We start from the raw sequence: 21023 nt of genomic DNA on the forward strand, positions 1-21023 counted from the left end.
TTCCGCCCTTAAAGCATCGCTATTCCATAGCCTAAATCTTTATTTTGTACTAAAAATTTGTTTTATTTGATTTTATCGAAATCGTTTTATAATATTTTATTTTTATTATTTGGTAATGTATAATTTATGTATATGATACAATTTTTGCACGGTACGTGTTACTAAGAAATAAAAGTATCTATGGAGTATAATCATATTATTGGATAAAGACAGAATAAAATGAGTAAAATTGATTTGGTTTATTAAAAAACAAATAAATGAACGAACTATAAATTTGACATAAAAGGCTTATATGAACCTCCTTAAATGGTGGACTTATGATAAAAATGTAATGCTTTTCTTTTCTCACCTGTGTGCAATTTAATTTAATTTTTATTCACGCAATAAGTTTTTTACCCGTCTTCGAAATTACCTTTGATACACCTCAATTTATGCCTCAGTATTGATACACCTTAGTCTACGATCTAATTTGACGTTAAATGTGGTACACGAAGACAAGACGCATGGCGGAAACAGGTCGATGTGATGCAATGTACATAAGTACGTACACGTACGCGCGCACATGTTGTTAATTAAATTCAACGTCTGATCGAAATTGACTTAATCGACAACAGGTGTATCGATCAAGGATAATATTCTGAGAACGACGTGGCTATATATGCACGCCACGAAGTTGAATCCTTAATCAAGCACGCGATAGAAGCTATGATGTAAATTATACATTTTCATTAAACGGAATAATACGATGTATGTCAATGTATCCGGAAAGGTAGAATTATCCAATTATTAACAGTTAAAAATACACAATTGTGGAAACAAAAAAAATCAGAAATTAGAAGTTATTTAGAAGAACGAGAATGCACGTATTATAGTAAAAGTAAATTATGGAATTATATATCAATTATCTTACATGTCGAGATTTTTTTAATTTTTAAAGATTTTTATTTCTGAATATTTTCGTACATTTTCTAGTTCTAATTTTTGCGAATTTTAATTTAAATCTATATTATACTTCTGAATTTTCGCATAACAAAGTAACTTTGTCACGTATTGTATGATAAGATTCCGAAATTGAGAAGGATTGACGAGCTGGCGCGCTTTATGTGGTATAAGAGGGACGAAACTTTACGAAGACGAGCGAAATTTCGACGGAAGTGCAGAAGCTCGTGACGAGCACATCGCTCTCGGCGATCTACAACGCCGCCGGCATCAGTGACGATATTAAGTATGTTTTTTTTTGTGATTGAACTGGTATTACTTTTGAGACTTTAAATAAGATCGGTAATATGTTTGATATTTGGCGAAAACGAGAAAGAGAGTGAACAGAAAAAAATGCTGTTGATTCAATTAAAGTCTATATTACGAGCTGTCACTAACAAAAGTGATTAATTCATGTATATTTTTATTGATATAAAGGCATAAATTATTATTACAATAATCAAGGCCTTTATGTTAATAAAAATATACATCAATTAATCACTTATGTTAGCGACAGCCCGTAATATAGACTTTAATTGAATCAACAGCATTTTTTTCTCAGTATAGTGCAGGAATAAAAAACAGATCTATCGTGTTATATTAGGTCTGTATTTTATTCCTGCACTACGCTCTAAATTTCTTGCAGTGAAATCTTACTTCAAGAGAGTGAAAATATAATCATTCAAAAAAAGAGAAAATATTTCACTTCTTGAAAAAGAGTGATAATTTTCACTCTTTTCCAAGAAGTGACGGGTGGTTGTACTTTCATTTTCTTGTAGTGAGATTTTACTGCAAGAAATTTAGACCGCACTAGAACTGTCTTTCCCGCTTTGGCCAAGTATCAAATATGTATCCATCTCACTTCAAGTTCCAAAAGTGTACACTAGTTCAGCCACAGAAAACAAACCCATTGTTACGACTCGATGTGCGAGAGCCGTCCCAGCATCACTTCGCGAGCTCCGACGCGTGACAGGAAGCCGCGCGACGGCGCTCATTATACGAATCCTTTTCTATCTCCTCTCCACGAGATAAATTACTCGGCGGGGATTAACGCGACGGGGTGATTAATCGCGCGTTGGCCGATTACTGCCCATTAACGGACTTCCCTATCGTTCTCGAAGTCCTCAACGCGAGTCGCTTTTTTGCCAAGCGATCCCGCTTTTGCGATTCTACTGGCTCGTAAGGAAAAACGAATGGGCATTCAATGCTCCAATGTTCTCGATAGCATTTCACAGCGGATCTCGCGCATTTACAAAATTCTTCTCTCGCAAATGTCGAGATAATACGAGTTTTACGAGTACAAATGGATCTAAATGGGAGCGCGGCTACGCGCTGTGCCAAGACAATCTCAGGTGGTTGCGCGCGTGCAACGCGGTTATCGGCCTCGCTGAAAATAAGTTCGCGTGGTGAGGCTTCTTGTTTACAGCAGGCAGAGGAGTGATTCCGATGACGTGGCGGCGGGTATCAAAATTAACCGCGAGTAGCGTCGCGACGTCGTCCGCGTTCATGCCACGACGCACTGTACTACTACGCAGCGTTATACTTGCAATCTTACCGCAGATATTTGAATTTTGCTTTAATTACACCCGATTATATTAAATATTTACATACACTGAAAGAAAAGATTGGTTGCTGCAACAGTTTAGACAGTAAAATATGGCATAGCATTTTTAATCGGCTGCAGCAACCAGTTTTTGGTTGTAGCAGCAAATTTTTATTTGCGTTAGCCTATCCGCAATGTCTCAGTACATGATTTCGATAGATTAACGCGACTAAAATTTTGCTGCTACAACCAAAAACTGGTTGCTGCAGCCGATTAAAGATGCTATGTCATATTTTACTATCTTAATCGTTGTAGCGACCAATCTTTTCTTTCAGTGTATACAATGGAATTTTATTCGTATAAATATGATATGAAGTCATTAAGCAAAAGATAGAATATTAATATTTGTACAGTCTACAAAATATTGGTGTAGATTTAACATCTCTATTATGGATTTATCATCCATATGGTGCCTATATAATTCTCGCTGTGTTAATATTAATACTAACACAACATGGTATGGATTTAAAACCCATGGTGTTGAATGCACATCATATTGGTGTTAATATTAACACCAATACAATGAAAATTATATAAACACCGTTGTTTTTTTAGAGTGTAATATTTGAGCGCATTTTTCGTCGTATTTTATTTATTTAATAAAATGTAACTCCATAAATAATCTTTATGCACTCAGTGTGTATGAAATATAGATAACTTACTCGTTGAAATGTTTTAAAAAAATTAAACTGGAACTCGAGATGAAACGATGAAGTACTATTCGATTATTCGAGGATATGCTCAAGATCATCGCTAGAACGGTCACGAATTACATTTTGCTTCGGCCGGGCTGCCATTGTCGAGTTCATCGCACCTGACATCACGGCATTCTCGTTGGCTGAATTCTTTATTTCTTCTCCCATTTGGCCGACGAGCGAGGTCAAGCGATTACCGACGTACGAAAGTCAAGGCCTCTCTTCGGGAGACCCGGTCTCGCCTCGGTTATCGACTCCAAGGTTGTCGGCAACCTTCTTTCAACGAGGATGACATGAGCAGACAGATCAGACAGATCATACCGGTAATTCGTGAATACTTGCAAGAAAAAAACTGGCGTCTTAGACGAGAATAAACCTACGCGACCGGTTTTTCATATTCTTTTATCTGTTTGAAGAGTTGCTCTCCTGTTAATAAATGTAATGATGATAATTACGTTTGAGATACTTCAAAGAATAAAAATATATAAATGAAAATGTACGAATAAATGATAAGATTGTCTCAAAACTTTAGCCACATTGACTGGACTTTTTCGTAAAAAACTCTATTGATTTTTGACTCATCGATATCGTTCGAACTTTTCGTCACATCCAATCATCGATTAATTAGCGCGATGTTCAATTAAATTAATTCAGTTACCATGGGATGTGAAAAAAAAAGAAATGGAGAGAGAAAGGTGATCAAATACACACGAAGTCAAATGAAAATAACTGTAATTCTTCATCGAGCAACTCGTCCGTAACTGGTCAGCATTAATTAGCTTTTTTTATCACGTTATTTGTTTTGCATTAATCGGAAAAAATAACGTTCTTGCTTTGCGGACGCATTATCGACGTGGCGAAATGACGCGCGCGTGAAATCACGTTGATTACGAAGGGAGTACACGAGTCAGCTAATTTCATTGATAAAGGACATTAAATAATTGGGATATTCATAAGTGGCTCGCTGATGGACTTTAATTAGCAGGCGTTTCCGCACGCGCACCGCTAGTTAATTGCTCGGTATAACTGAATTCACGATTTATTCTGCAGCTCGCCGGATTTTATCGTGGGCAGCGATAAAGTTGACTTATAATGTGTGATCGACACAATATCGTTACAAATGCAGATTCTAACAGGATATTTTGTCGTGTAATATTCCAATAGAATGCAATAGTGAATTCTGTGGATTAATTAGAAACTAATTAAATTTTAACGTGCGAATTCTACACGATATCATTAGCTAGCTTTAATCGCTTATAATATTTTGTATTTAATATATAAAACGCACAACATTTTTTTATTTATTGTATAAAAAGATTATAATAATCTCGTTTTTATATTGAAACTTTCGAATGTATTTAATCTTTAGATCATGCTTTGATATTGTGTGTTTGTAGAAAATTCTATGTATCTTTTAGGAAGAATTTTTTCTCTCTGTATTTTTATATTTTTAATACATTAAAAAAATTTAAGATTAAATATCGTTATATTGGTTTATAAGGAAATTTTTAGATTACAAAACTTTTAAAGTGTATTAATGTCATGGAGGACTATTTTGAAAAAGATAAAATATAACGAACAAAAAACAACCAAACTCAGGGCTAATGAGAGTCAGCGCGAACGGAGATGCTCAATAAATCTTACACAAATAATTTTGTTAATCCATCCGATGTGATGACCTTATCTTTATTCAAAATCTTGAAAACTTGTACGTTTCTCTTTTGAATCTTCATCAGCAAACTTCTTAAACAATATTAGATTTCGCGAACGTTCGATGTAGAGTCACTCGCCAGGTTGCCAAAACTGAAGTGTTATTCACACGATCGCCAAATCTCATCATGAAACCTTATGGATAATGTCTTTATTTTCACAATTAAACACACATTCTATATAAATTTTATATAATTTGTTTAAACTCCGTCCAATCCATCTGGAGCGACAAATGTGTCTTATAAAATATAACAATTTGTTATTTGAAATGTCTGCGTTTTTTTATTGCTGCAATCCGAGGGCTACACACACACACACACACACACACACACATACAAAATATCAGACCATGTTTATTATACATTATATCTAAAATTTATCAATTTATGCAAATATTATATATTCACTGTTATCTAGCCACTATAGCTTTCCTTTTAAACGCTGAATATTTTTCTCGTCGAAAAGAAGAAGGGAAAGAGTACAAATTCATCTGTAATAATTTAATATTCGATTAAGCGGTGCAGCTCGGCGGTTAAATGAATTTTTTACACTGCTTAAACAAGCGCACGCGAAGATTCCGGCTTGATGGGGGAGAGAGAGAGAAAGAGAGCGCGAGAAAGAGAGAGAGAGAGAGAGAGAGAGAGAGAGAGAGAGAACTTTCGGGATGCGAGTTAATCGCGTGCGAACGGATACGATAATAAGAGCGGGCACACAGCAAACCCGGACGAGGGACTTTAATTACGGCGAGGCGGACTCCCCGATCTCACTAGCCACCCCCCAGACGACGGATTACCCCCGATAATATTACCGAGTTTTATTGCCGCGAAGACTAAGCCTCGAATGTATTTGCAGCGTGACTCACATTCAGAGCGGTGATTGAACGTAACTCTGAAAATAAAAAGAATATAGTTTTGGGACATACGTGTATATATAATAAATTGTATAAGTTATCAGTACATTTGAGAAAAATCCAAATAGACCAAGTTCGTTAAACCGTTTTCTTTCGCCTAATTTTATTTCATTACGCACGTCTGCGAAAATATTCCGTAATAATCAATTTTCCGATAATTTGCTGTCGCATCATAACGATCTGTTCCCTGACGGTCTTCTTTCAATTTAAACGAACACTTTGAAAGAATGGGAAAGACTGAAACTGTGATCGAACGTTCGGCCAATTAACTTGCCAATATGTTGTACCTTAAAATACACGCCGTGCCTTTTTTCAATGTGTTTCCTCTGAATCAACTTAAACGAACGGCAAAGTCGATTCGTTGACAGGGATGGATCGGGAAACAACTAAAGGAATCTCGTTACGGCTCTGCCTATTTCTCGCCTTTCCACGTCCACCATTCTTGTGCGAGAGAGACATTGTTGCTTTAAAGTAAGGCGAGAGGAAACAGAAGCAAACGAAAGGAACTTTCGCGAAACCTCTATGAGTTACGCCGATTTTCCATCATTAAGGCTGGATTGTTCCACCTTTCGGTGGAACTTCAGCTCACTATCTTACTCTCTTACTCTTATGTTCTTACTCTTTTACTCTTTTGTTTATCCCGAGGTTTATCCAATAAGTAAATTACTTCATAGTTTATCTAAAGATGGAACAACCGGTCCTAAATAAATTAATTTAAGAAATGAGTCGGTGAAATTACATTGTTTTCTTGAACTCTTCATATATCGACTAATCAGTGCTGACTAATTAAAGCGTATCTCGTGCATCACTCGCGTATTTATAAAACGGATGAAGAATGCGATCGATTTGAAACGCCCCGATCGTCACTCCGTGTTTACGGTATTTGTCAATCGATAGCGGGACACAACAACGTTATGATTAATCGTTAAACTTGTCTGACCCTTTTCATAACGAAGTAATCTGTCGGCTATTATATAAATTCTTACATATTATAAATAATTTAATTCGAGTTTTAAGAAACTTACCTCTCTCACCACCATCATCATCATCATTATTGTTATTATTATTTTCAAAACTTAATGTGAAAACCGTAAAAATAATGTTACATTCTATTTATTTACATTTTATTTTATTATTTTTTAAATCCGTATAAATTTAATATCGTGATGAGTTTATGATATTATAAAGTGCAATTTTTTATATTAGAAAATCACTTTTCCCGAATTTCACAATGTAAATTTGTAAATTTTGATTTTATAATTTCTTTTAAACTCATTATTGGACTTATTATTATATTTCTCTTCATAATTGCTAAATATAAATATATAATAGATCGATTAAAGAATCCGTAAAAACTGCTACGCTCCGCGTTGTTCCATTAAAAGGAGTAAATTCGGTTATTATTCATCACATTTGCGCCGCACGCAAATTTATACCGCGCGGCACGAATTTCATCGACGGACATTTTCGACAAAATAATAACCGATTTTTGATTAAGCTTGATATAATCTTCGTTCCAAAGTGCTCCGAATTTTCATCAGCAAAAAGAGCCGGTCTGCATTTTGCTCGGGGCAAATTTTCATCGGCATGAAAATTGGGTTCACGTTGACACGACCGACGTGTCATGTCACAGCAGCGGCGTCTCTGATGTTTTGTCAGCTTGTCATGCCGTCGAGAAAAATTCTTCCATCACTATCATTTTCGCAGTCTCATACGAGCGAGACGGTGCGACGATCTCGTGTCAATTTTCATCATCGATAAAAATCCCACATGATTAATCCATCGGTACGTTGCTGCCATTCTCATCAAATTAATTAGCGAGCGAATCGAATTTAACTTTGACAATTTTTCTAACTAGAATTTCGAAGATTATCTAACATTTGCAATTGTCTCTTTCACGAGACATGTGATTAAATTAATTCTTTATATTCATCTTTATAAAAATTTTTTGATACACCTTGTACTTCTTATTGCTATCTAATATAAAAAGTAATTTAAGTTTTTGAAATTTGATACGATTGTAAGATGGGGATGTTCCGATCTCTAAAAGTTCGATCTTTCTAAACAACAGTAGCGATTTTAAACCGACCTATTTTGCGAAAAATTGATTCTTCTAACTAAAAGAGTATTTGAAACCGATTTTTTTGTAAAGAATTGCTTCTTTTTTTTAACAAAGAAGGCTATTACGGAGCGATCTTTTTGCAAAAAATTGATTTTCAGCAAATTGATCTGGAGATAGTACATTATTATTGTACAGGTTTATAATTTGGAACATATTGTTGTTTTCAGGCCTCAAGTACCTTCACTCGGCCCGAATTCTCCACAGGGACATCAAACCCGGAAATCTCTTAGTGAACAGCAATTGCGTACTAAAAGTAAGTCTCGATCTAGATATGTCAACCTGAATTCAAACATTAACGACTTTGCATATATTATATATTCTCCCCGATTGGACTCAATAGTGAGGAAATACATACTAATTAAGGATCTGTTTGTCCTACATAGATGCTTTGTTCCAAATAGAAGCCATATTCTAAATTTAACTATCTAGTTCTAGATTATTCTATTTACGTCGAACGGCCAAGCGTATTAAGTGCTCTCTTTCTTCAGATCTGTGATTTCGGATTGGCCCGGGTGGCGGAACCCGACCAGAACGTTCACATGACCCAGGAAGTGGTGACACAGTATTATCGCGCGCCGGAAATCCTGATGGGCGCGCGACACTACACCGCTGCGGTGGACGTGTGGAGTGTCGGCTGCATCTTCGGCGAGCTCTTACGCCGACGGATCCTCTTCCAGGCCCAAAGCCCTGTGCAACAGGTGAGTAAAACGGACCCTAAAAATTTAACTTGAGTCTAAAAGGCCTTACTCGTATGTTAAACTTGACTTACTCAAAAAGGATGATTTAGCTAAAATATATAAAAATTTAGCTATATATACATATATATGTAGACACAGATTTGAAAATAACTTTGTTAGACCATCACAAAATAGTTGTATAAGTTCAAACTAGTTATTAGAATGTCAAAACCTTTTACACATCACTTATTATGCTTGAGCATCCTACATAATTATTTTGATGGTCTAATAATATTATTTTCAGATCTGTAGCTATCTTTAAATACTTCAGTAAAATCGTTCTTGATGTGCATGATTCCGGTTACACGAGATATCAGTAAATATATCTCATACCCATTTCTATAATATCAATGTAGATTAACTGTGATCTCGATTCAACTTACTTTTCATCTTTTTTAATTATTGAAACTTGAAAAAATGAAGAGTAAGTTGAACCGAGATTAAAATTAATATACATTGGTAGAAGTAGGTATTAGTTAGATATCGTGAGTATTTTACGTCGGTAGGATTATCTCTAACTAAGCAATGAAAAAACGTGCCTTCTATCTTGGTCTCAGCTCGAATTAATCACGGAGCTGCTGGGTTCGCCCACTCTCGAGGAGATGAGGTATGCGTGCGAGGGCGCGAAGTCTCACATGCTAAGAAGGGCGCAGAAGCCGCCGTCGCTCGCGACCCTGTATAATCTTAGCAGCCAGGCGACGCACGAGGCCGTCCACTTGCTCTGCCAGATGCTAGTCTTCGATCCCGTAAGTCTTTGCTTAACGCAAAAATAGATCGTTTCTTTGCATTAAATCTTACACTATTCTCATTTTACTTGAGTTCACTTTGTTTGATGAATAAATATTAACTTCAATTTACACAATTGTTACACATAAAATTAAGTATATGCTGAGCCTCAAAAATTTTTTTAGAACTTTTCACTTTGATGCGGATAGTATTCAGTTTAGTTTATTTAATTTATTAATTTATATAAATATGTATATATATGACTTATTTAGTTTATTTTATAGTAAAAAATGTTTCAAAATCATATTTATAAATTTATTGTTTTTTTAAATAAATTACTATTCTCTTGCAATATTTATCACTTTTAATTCGATAATAACTACTATCTCGGATTTCATATTTTATTATCAATTTCAATTATTAATTCTGTTGCATTTATTTATACATAAATACATATTGATAATGATACAAAGATCAATTCCTACTCTATTCTCATTTATTGAAATTCATATTATTTAATACGAATTTGGTACTTTTCATTTTATAATTTAGTAATTGATATTATACTTATTAATGTTCTTTTCGATGTGAATTATTGTTACGCAGGACAAGAGGATCACCGTGGTGGACGCCCTGGCGCATCCTTATCTGGACGAGGGACGGCTTCGATATCATTCGTGCATGTGCACATGCTGTTATACGACGAGCGCCGGTTTGAGACAGTACAGGGTGGATTTCGAGCCTTCGGCCGCCCATCCGTTCGACGATCTCTGGGAGCGAAAGCTCACTAGCGTGCAGCAAGTGAAAGGTGAGAAATCCTGCCGCGTTGAAAATTCGTGTAAAGATGAAAAAAAATAATGAAAGAAAAATCTCGCGAATGCCTTATTTTTTGAATTTGGTGGAAAAATATATTTAAGAATATTTACGAAAGTACGTAACATTTAATAATAGCATGTGAATTTTGCGACAGCTGTGCAATGAATGTCGAGAATATCTTTTCGTATATTTTGTGATAAAAAAATGACTAATGTAAATTTAATTTACTTTCAATGTAATAAGTAAGATTTACGTTTATATATGTAGTTGATTTAGAATGTTATTAAACAGGAAATTTCTGATGCTTAACATTTTGACAATTGCGAGTTTTTTTTATATTGATTTTTCGTCGACTTTTTACGTTAAAACTTATACAAAGTGCGACTGGCAATTAGAAATTCGTTTTTGCGGTACAAATTGTGTAAAAGAAACTCAATATATTGTCTCGAGAATATCGCGCGTATCGTGGGTAGTGACGTACACGGTAAGTATCTCAGGCACGTGCCTGTGCTATTCGAGAACAATAACCGCGATAAACATTCTCGCGTGTGTGTGCGTGTCACGATAAATCATGGTTTATCTCAGCAACGCCTGGTCGCTGAGAACCGTGAAGTTCTCGTGTGTCTTTTCTCGTTGCTATAATCGTCAACGATGAAGCGAAGAACGGCGAACCAGAATAACATAAAAAAATGCTGCTGTTATTATTATTATCGCGTAATTCCTTGCTGGACGTGGTATTCATATTAAAATCAGCTGTGATAAAAAGTGATATTTGCAAGTTTAGTTGTTTGCAACGATTGACAGAAACGTACAGAAAAATATTACGTACGACGTATGACATGTAAAAATTTTGTGCAATTTAAAAATATATGTGAAATTTGGAAAACTGTCGTACAGAAAGGTTTTTTAGAATTTTTAAATTTAATAACGCGATTGCGATAATAAATGAATCGAGAGTGCAGAAAGAGGACGAGTCACATTTATTAATTTTTTCAGTATTAACAAAAAACTGTTCAATTTTAGTTCCAGTGAAAAAATAAGCAAAATTACTTTTAGGAATTTAAATATGACATTCAATAATATTTTTGAAACATTTCTAGCTTTGAAATGCTTGTCTATTAAGCGAAAAATTTAAATTTCAAATCTGTACTCATATTCTTTCTACACTCAACGTTGGTAAAGTTAAAAATTTTATAGTACGCCACTCAGATACTTTATTTATCTTCATTTTTCTTAAACAATCATTATCTCGCTTTATGTGAAACAAAATTATATTTACACAAAATACCTCGAAAACGTTGAAGTTAAAATACTGACTATTAAAATATCTCTTTTGATTATTTTTCAAGCTCAGTCGTTAGTCATTCGAAAATCTCATCAAAAAAGTTTCTACAATATAAACAAGAAGTAGCGTTCAATTTTTTTTTTCAAATTGCGAAAATGGATAAGTTGTGGATTAGTGTTCCTTTTTCCACTTATTATTTATTTTCTTAGAAGTCTAGGACAAGTGTCTTTGTACTGAAAACATACCTATACCTATTTCAAGATTAATGAGAAGAAAAACTAATTTTCGGGCAAAATTGAACTCATTTCTTTTTTGTACTCAATAATTCAAATACATATACTAATAATCAAATTTAAAAACTATGAAATTATACACACAACACGGACGAGAATGAGGACGATTTAGCTGCGTTTAGCGCTGGATCGCGCGGTGAGGATATAGCCATGGCATTATTCACAGTGTCGTTATCTCGACCGCGGGAAACTGTATCGCGTCATCAACGTCCCAACTCCATCATTCACTTACATGGTGGTACGTCGTTGTCTGTTTCAGAGGAGATGCACAAATTTATAGCGGAGCAGCTGAACACGTCGCGAGTGCCGCTCTGCATTAATCCGCAGTCCGCGGCATTCAAGAGCTTCGCGAGGTAAGCCGCATTATAAAACGAATCCACGCGAGTCGCCCTTGGCCGATCGGTACACGCTTTTGTTCCAAAATTACCGGAGAAGGTTAAAAAACAAGATTGTAAAATGCACAGCTTATTAAAATATCAACTGATTAAGAAGCTTTTCAAAGGAATTATTACTCTTCGTATAATTTTTTGAATGAAATTCAATGCAGTAGAATATCGTGAGATTTTTCATATTGATTGCGAGATTTGATAAATAGTGACGAAGAAAGAAGATGCGATTTGTATCATTGATGTATGAATATATACATACAGCTGTAATGCTTCTGTGGTTTTGGAACAAGCGATATGACATAACCCGACTTACAAAAGTCTCCCTTTCGCATACAGCAAAGTCACTACACGGAGAGAATTTTGTCTTAGAATTTACCCTGAAAATATGACAATGGTGGGACAACATTGTATCTCGAAAAATTTTAATATAAATCTCTCTCATTCATTAATAAAACTACAATAAAGTATAAAATAAGTTTGATCAATTTTACTGAAGTGCATGGTAAAAATCTTTAAAATACTGTATTGTACCACAATCACCATATTTTCAGGGTAAATTTTAAAAGAAAATTCTCTCCGTGTAGAACTGATCGACGAAAAAATACCTAAGAGAATTTAAAAAAAAGAAAGAAAAACCGAAAAAAAAACATTCGCAACATTCTCCCTTTTACCGTCCCTCGAGATTAATATTATAAAGAAATCAATATATATCTCCCCTCCTTCGCATTCGTACCTCTCCTCGCATCGCGAGCCTTTATCCTAAATCCTAGATAAAAAAAGACAGACAAGCTAATAATCCCCAAGAGAGTTCATAGAGGGGCGCACAGTGTTTCTTATCAAGCAATCGAGTAGCGCGAGCGGGATATATCGGGTGTTCGAAGAGTAGCGCTGACTAGAGCCGGCTGAGTCTTTCAACGCGTAACGACGGAGAAAGTAAATTTCGAAATCGATCGATTATACGAAACTTGAGATGAAAGAAAAAAAGAAAGAGGGGCCTTTCGTCCTGGCGATCCTCTTGCTAACGTCCACAAAGGACGCAGTGTAGCTTTTGATGTTGTTCCGAGGAAGAATAACATGTAAAGTCTAAAATGTATGTGCATTTTTCACGTAACCCTGTCGGCCCACTGTGATACAATCGCTGTATGCGATCTCTTGATATAGCGAAGGAGTAGAAATCAAGTAGATAAGAAACTGATAGTTATCAATATCGTCGAACGGAGAATTAGAATGATATTTTAAAGTTGAGGATTAGAATGATATTTTAAAGTTGGAGATATGAAAGATTCAGGAACATGTATAAAATCTTTTCTATGATTTTCATGTTTCTTTTCACTCTCTTTGTGTGTAGTCTGTATTCTTTTTGACAATTTGTCATTTATTTCTCAAAATTATTTGAACATTATTGTTTTTTGTTTAATTGATAATAATATAAAATATCGCAAAGTGTGTCACCATTCTTTAGATTTTAGATTTTAAATGTACATATATATATATATATTTATTTATTTTAATTAAATTTTAATATAAAATATATTAATGAAATTATTTTTCTTTAATTTTCTACTCTAAAGTGTATTATCTATTCTTTATAAATTTTCAAAAAGTGATTTATGTTCATAAATAAATAAGAAGATAACTTTATATTTTATTTAAAATTATGGCGTTTTGAACAGCAAAATTTACATTATTAAAAGTAATGAAAGCACCGTATTAACGGAATAATCAATTGAAGCGATCAATTTATTTCATCATAAAGTGACGGGTAATATTTTGTGATATTTACCATTGTGTAAATTCTCGACATAATATACAGATAATAATTAGATGATGAAAACAACGAAAATTACATGATAACAAATATATAAAAGAAATATAATATAAAGATAATTAAATAGAAATCCATTAGAATCTATTAAAAATTTCTGTGAAGTTGAAAAATAGAAAAAAAATATAAACTTTTTTCTATAATTTAATTTTGAATATTTAAACATTTTACTAATTCACACAATTTAGGACAATTATCAAGTATCTTGTATTCTAGAATATCGTTCTAATTTTCCCTCTGCGATATTGAGACGAAAAAACATCTCTAATAGTAACAGATCTACATATGCAATATTTTTCCCCAGATTACACTACTCAACAAAATTTAACTTTCCTTTTGTAGAAGTATAACAAAAACAAGATAAAATTTTAAATTTTTATTACTGGTTTCGAAATTGAAAATATCAGTACGTCTAGATTTTTTTGTATTATAAGTTGTTCTCTGATTGATTTTTGTAACGTGTTTTGGCACTTGTGACATATTTAATAAAAAATAAGCTATAAAATATACTATCTTAAAAAAATTTACTGCATTAAGATGTATTAAGCAAGGAATAATTTTTACGAATAACGAATTTATAATCATTTAAAATTTAATATACATTCAATATAAATTCGCATATAATTCGAATCGATACAAGTTATCTTGAACCATTCGAAAAGATTCGAAAATCTAGGCGTGACTCTTATGGCAAAATCCTCCACGAAATCGATCTATATAGATTTCATTATGATTGTCTGAATTGTCTCCTCATTATCTAATACGTATGGAATAAGGACATTTACAATGTACGTCTCGGCCTGTCGATTTGATATCCAATATGTACCGTTATCGTCGTAACTTCTACAAGGTGTGTGTTGTTGGGTAGTGTTACTTACAACTGATGGTGGATGTGTAACAATTGTACGTCTTGCTTACTCTACCGTCAAGTTAGAGCAAGCCGATCGCCGAACCAGCGCCCTGCGCCGCGTATACGTACACGTTACTACTACCACTACCGACTCAGCTATCTACCACTGTCAGCTACTATCGACTACTACCGCTATCGTCTACTACTACTACCACTACCACTACTACTACAAATCGTGTTACGCCTCCTCCTGAACGAACCGAACGAACTGAGAGTCAGCTATAGTCGGCGCGACCTCGCTCGCAGAGGTACATGATCCAGCCTATTTTTTATAATATCAAGTATATTGCCTTTTGCTTGCGTTACAACTGTCTCACCTTGGGTTCTCTGACCATCCTTTGTTTACCTCATAATGTACATATGCCGTGCCTCTAACATTTTGGACGCTCCCGCGCGAAACCGATATACACGGTGCCTTCAGAATCGCTGATGTCATCGATCCTCTTACGATTTTCAATAGATAAATGCGCGTACAAATAAATGCTTATCTACGATTACCCGTAAAACTGCTATATTATTATTTGTACGTGTTTGAAAGTTAAAAAGAGAGTATAGTTAGCGATTTCGAAGCGCTCTGTATAGTACGTCGCATTTCCGAATCGGATCGGTCGCGTCGTGCATTTCGTGTCAAGGCGGGTTGATTGCGCTCAAACGGGGTGACATACTTGTTTATAATTAAATATAATTACAAATGAATTCGATATCACCACAACCACACGACGTGGTTGATTAAACATTCGTGTTTTAAAATTAAAAAGAAATTATGAAATAAAATTCCTCGAAGATCTCTCCGTATCAATCCATATAAATCCGAAAAAATTATTTCAAGTTAGGGGATTTTTTTGTAAGAAAAATTTTAATAATATCAATCCAGATAATAATTTTTAAATTAACTCTGTTAAAAATGATTAAAGCCGGATTGAATATAGTTCTTATAAAATATGATACGTATTTAATTATTGTAAATTAAATTAAAGATTATTATCGAAATTATTGAAATGGGTTATACCCGTCGAATATATAATCCGAACATTTTCTGTAAAATATTTGCGAGTGATATTTCAATATATTTCGTAAATAATTGTATTATTCAAAGTACAACTACACGCTCATTTTGTTAGAACTACCTTGTGTATGTTCGCAGTAACTGAATTAATTGAAAAACGTACGAGTGTATAATTACTCCAAAAAAATCAGTACTATTTTTTGGAATAAAGATTTAAGATTGCGTACTAACTACCACGCTGACTCTCATACGCCCTGATTTTTTTGGATTTTTTATTGTTGAATTTGGGAGAGTCCCCGTAAGAAGATTACATTATTACTATTTGTATAATTACTCGTAATGAATTTCAGAAATAAATTCTGTGGAATTGCACGGAAATTGGAATAATCTAACATTAGTTTTCGCGGATTTCGGCGACATGTCTTAAGTGACGACAGACGAGGTGCGTTTAGCGATGCTAATTAGCGGCAGTTTCGCGTGTACGCGCAATTAAACATCCGGCTCCTTAAACATCCGCACGACAATAATGTACTCGGCATTACTCGGCGAGATACCGTTCCTTTGTCCGAAGAGTGTGTTTCTGTCCCCTCTGTGTCTCTCTCTTTCTCTCTATTTCGCGAGAGCGTTGCTGAAGCGAGAAATCGCATTGCTGGCTGGCCCACTTTTGCGGCTAACTTAAAAGCGAGCCCGAAAGAATCTGATTAAAAAGGAAACAATTACGATCTTCGAGGAACATTTGCCAATTTGCGACTAATCTCGTTTTTTAAACCTGTTTATTTGAAAGAGTATTAATGCATTTTGTACATAACATTAAAATGTTATTTGCATTAATAATATGTATATTAATAATTTAATAGTAAACTATAAAAATAAATATTTCTTGAAATTGAAATTTTATTAAATTTAATTAAAAAAAATAAAATTCGGAATTTATTTTTCAGAACCTTTAAAAGATAAATACATTGAAGAAATATATTCGTTTTCCCGTCTCAGATTCAATTCCGATTAAATAATCGAAAATTTAATTTCCTATAATCTATTACGCAACGTTAATAATCTGAATACAGTAATTTGCAAGCGGTCACCCCGGTTTCGTAAGCGCACGACACACCCGCCGTCATTGTCTCGCCATTCCGCTACTTGCGCATAAAAGAAAACAGAGGAAATACCTGAACGGAGCACATTGTTTTGTCGTTGACATTATGAATGTAAAAGAAGGCCTGATCTACCATGCAGCCTTCAGTTGAGAGAAATACGTATCGATGAGAAAGACAAGCGATGACGTCGCGACGCGCCAAAAAAAAAAAAGAAAAGAAAAAAGATAAAAACTCTCTTTCGAAGATCTGCATGGTTTATCTCCCCAACCTCCCTCCTCTTAAATTCACCTGGAATTATAATTCATAATCCGATGATCCATGCAAAACATTTCCTATTCCATAGATAGTATCTACCCGATATTAGGTCAATATTAAATTCAATACATGTGAAAAATATATATCAAAAAACGGATAAGTAGATTTATATTAAAATCGAAAATGTGTCTAAGGAAGGAGAGAGAGAAAGATTTAAAAGAGAGACGATCGGCTGTCACGCATGCTGACAGCTGCATGGAAATCAGACGAACAATTTTGATATTTTGCTTATTAAGATAGTCGAGATTCATCAATTCTTCGAAATGATCGTCACGAGCGGGTAGTCCGTGCTCCATAACGGTAATTAATAATTATCGACCTCGATTTGTCACTTGGCGATTAAGTTGAAACCAAAATAGAAAGTGATTTGTTATCGAAAACGAACAAAAGAGAAACCTTGATTCAGTGTGTAACGATTGTCTTAGGCATGATGCACAAATTTAGAGTTGTTTTGTGTTGTACATATGCTTTTAGTTGTATCTAATTCCTTTGTGTTCCTTACTTAACCAATTGTAAAGAATAGACGAAAACAGTGCTGTTACATTTAACGAACATAAAAGTGAAGAAAGAAAGTAAAGCACACCTTACTGCTCGCTGACGATTTCAATCCTTACGATCTAGTCGTAATTCTAGATTTTATTTATGATACCGAAGTGCGAAATGATAGTTATAAATTATTATTGTGGCATTTCGTACTTCGCGTTTTCGATCATTAGAGAACGCGGATGGCCGAGCAAGTACATTTAATACGAATTAATTTCAATATGATATTCTTGATTAATGGCTACATAATTAATTAAGCTGAATATTTAATCGAATCCATTCGAATTTATCACTTCAATAAGCTCTATGTCTTGTCAAATGATGTAAAAGGCTTTCGAAAATTTCCCCAATTTTAACGTTAAGCTTTGCTCAGGTTAAATATACGAAAATTCTGATTTGAAGAGTAAGCTCGACGATTCGCACGTAGTTGTACCCGTTCTCCCTTCACTCACCCCCGCGATCGATTGCCCTAACTACTCCACGGTAATCAGATTATTATCGTCTAATAATAAATTTTTTAATTTACGTAGAAAAATTATTAACTTTGTAATAATTTTGTCGAGATCATTTCGGTTGAAATACCGATGGCCGTTACAGGGTGGTCGACTCGCTTTACCGCAAAAGGGTCGCACGTCTCTCCCCCCCTTCCCCCTCCCCCAGCCTAGCTTTCTCAGTCTCTTCTTCGCCCTTCGTCGCTCCTCTAATGTCTTGTTCGTACGACTTGCAGCTCCACGGTGGCTCACCCCTCGGAATTGCCACCCTCTCCACACCAGTGGGAATAAAAAGTCTTCCCCGTTCCCGTTCCTGAGATAGACCGTCGGACTCGAGGGTGACGACTCCGCGTCGCTCTCCAAGAAGAAAGGAGAATCTTCGTCGACCGGAAGATAGTAAGTCACCGATAACAAGAAGAAAGAAAAGGAGGATGAAGAAGAAGGAAAACGGGGAACTAGAAGCTACGGAGAGAAGAGCCAAGAGAGACAATAGACTGCCGCACACTATAGCCTCAATTTTCGACTAGCTGATACATATACATGCATGGGATATATCGCGAGGGATGCGTAGAAAAATAGTAGGAACGTTCGATTCGAAGAATTTGAAGTTTCTTTTAATTTATCTCAGAAATGCATCTTTCAATTTCACAAAAAATTATTCAATTTACTCGTACCATTTTTTTTTCAAGAAATCGAAAGTATTTGTCGTAAGTACTAAATTGTTATCAGTATTAAATAAACACATGAATATTTTCGATTTCATGTGTAAGAATATATTTCGAGAAACTTGGAAAAAATTGGTTTTTTAGATTTTTGTGTATTCTTTATAAAAGAGAGAGGATTGAAGTTCTTTCAATTTTTTCTCAGGGATATATAAAAGGAAATGAAAGATTTCTTTCATTTTCCTTTGGAAATACATTTCTGGATATTTTTTTCCCCAGATCTTTTTTTAACGAGTTTTCTTCTCGTAACTTTCAATCATAATTTAATCAGAAGAATTTGTATCAATGAACATTAAAGTACAAGAAACAGGCAGTATCCTATTTTTCATGGTATATTTAAATTTAATTTATACTTTAAACAGGATTTTTTTCCGATAGATTATTAAATTTCTTTAAATTTTCGTGGAATATTGTGATTATCCGTGTTCACAGAACTTTAGTGACATATACGGGACGAAAATTCTAAGAATACTAAGGATCAATACTGAGGGTTAAAAATGATTAAAAAAAGAACAGTATCCACTGGTGTATTCCTCAAGCATTTTCTAAGAAAAGACTGACTTAGAACTCTATAAGAAAATCTTACTATCATTTTTCTACGCATTTCATTGCGTTTTGCATGTATATATAGCAATATATTATACGTATTATACATTGTATACACATCGAGGGGAGAGATGCACCTACGTACACATACACTCACACAGACACGTACGCACGCACACGTCCATGCACACAACACACACACACACACACACATTAGCCAATTTTAAACACAAAGTAGCCAATTAATTCCAATAGAGAGCGGTGGGAGATTCCCGAGGATTGGAATCATAAAAGCGGGAGAGCGAAGGGGTGGGGAGGGAGGGTGATAATTAATAGCTATTAATAAACGCGAGCGTCGAAAAGACGGGCCAGTTCTTTTTTTTTCTTTTCTTAGATTTTACACACGTGTACAAGGTCGCGCGAGGTCAGCTGGCCATTTATGATCAAATACGCGCGCGCGAGAGAGGAAAGTGCCGGAAAAGGGGAAGAAAAACCCTTCTCATCTCCTGATCGAGAATTCTCCGACAGTGAGAGATGTCCTTGAGAGTATTATACTAAATCAAATCATCCTCGAAAGGATATCCCTCGAGAACGTCGCATTGACGAGATTATTGCTGTGAGTCGAATAGTCTTTGATAGGAGATTACACGAGGATGCCGCGAGAAGTAAAAAAGATAACTCTGAATCGACATGATATCCCTCGAGTTTGTCGCTGCGAATAAATTTGTTCTTGAAAAGATATCTCTTGAGGACATCTTAGTAACGATAAAATTATTGTTTCGAATTTATCCAGTAATACTGGACAAGATATTTTCCAGGAGTATTTCAAGGAGGATAGTTCTAGAGCCACAGTCGTCCTCGATGAGATATCTCTAGAGGACGCCACGTAAGAACACTCGAGGAAAGTGATCCTTGGCGAGATGTATCAAGGATGTCCGAGGATATCTAAAGATCAACTGAAGTTCGCTTCGAATCGTATCGTCCTTGAGATATTGTTCGATTCGCGAGATATTATTCGTTCCAAGATGTGTGTTTATATGATTTATTATTTCTCCAAATTGGCGAAAACTCGAAAACTTTTTCGAAAAAAAAAACGCGATTTCCGTATGAGATCTTCTGTTTGCCGAAGGAAGAGCTAAACCTCGTGCGAACCAATCGATTATCGCGAGCGTTGCTATTTATCGAGATAAGTCTCGATAAATCGACTACGAAGAGGAATCAAGGAAAAGAAGAAGAGAGAAGAGAAGATCAACGAGTCGAAGAAGTCGTCATTGAGCCTTTTCGACGAAATAGCGACTACTGTT

At 35.0% G+C, this 21023-nt stretch overlaps 1 protein-coding gene across 1 annotated transcript in view; it reads left to right on the forward strand.

Annotated features, from left to right (window-relative positions):
* The window catches only part of nmo (serine/threonine-protein kinase nemo), a 44699-nt gene extending 25583 nt beyond the window's left edge, over positions 1–19116 (forward strand). Inside the window, exons 5-10 of the mRNA XM_018505519.1 lie at positions 8186–8271; positions 8507–8716; positions 9313–9501; positions 10088–10289; positions 12135–12228; positions 18688–19116. Of these exons, the coding sequence (XP_018361021.1) occupies positions 8186–8271; positions 8507–8716; positions 9313–9501; positions 10088–10289; positions 12135–12228; positions 18688–18742 (836 nt within the window). The 3' untranslated portion in view covers positions 18743–19116. The remainder of the gene's footprint in view (positions 1–8185; positions 8272–8506; positions 8717–9312; positions 9502–10087; positions 10290–12134; positions 12229–18687) is intronic.
* Positions 19117–21023: the final 1907 nt, after the last annotated feature.

The sequence above is a fragment of the Trachymyrmex cornetzi genome, unplaced genomic scaffold (genome assembly GCF_001594075.2).
Source record: "Trachymyrmex cornetzi isolate Tcor2-1 unplaced genomic scaffold, Tcor1.1 scaffold21, whole genome shotgun sequence".
In the NCBI taxonomy this organism is placed as follows: domain Eukaryota; kingdom Metazoa; phylum Arthropoda; class Insecta; order Hymenoptera; family Formicidae; genus Trachymyrmex; species Trachymyrmex cornetzi.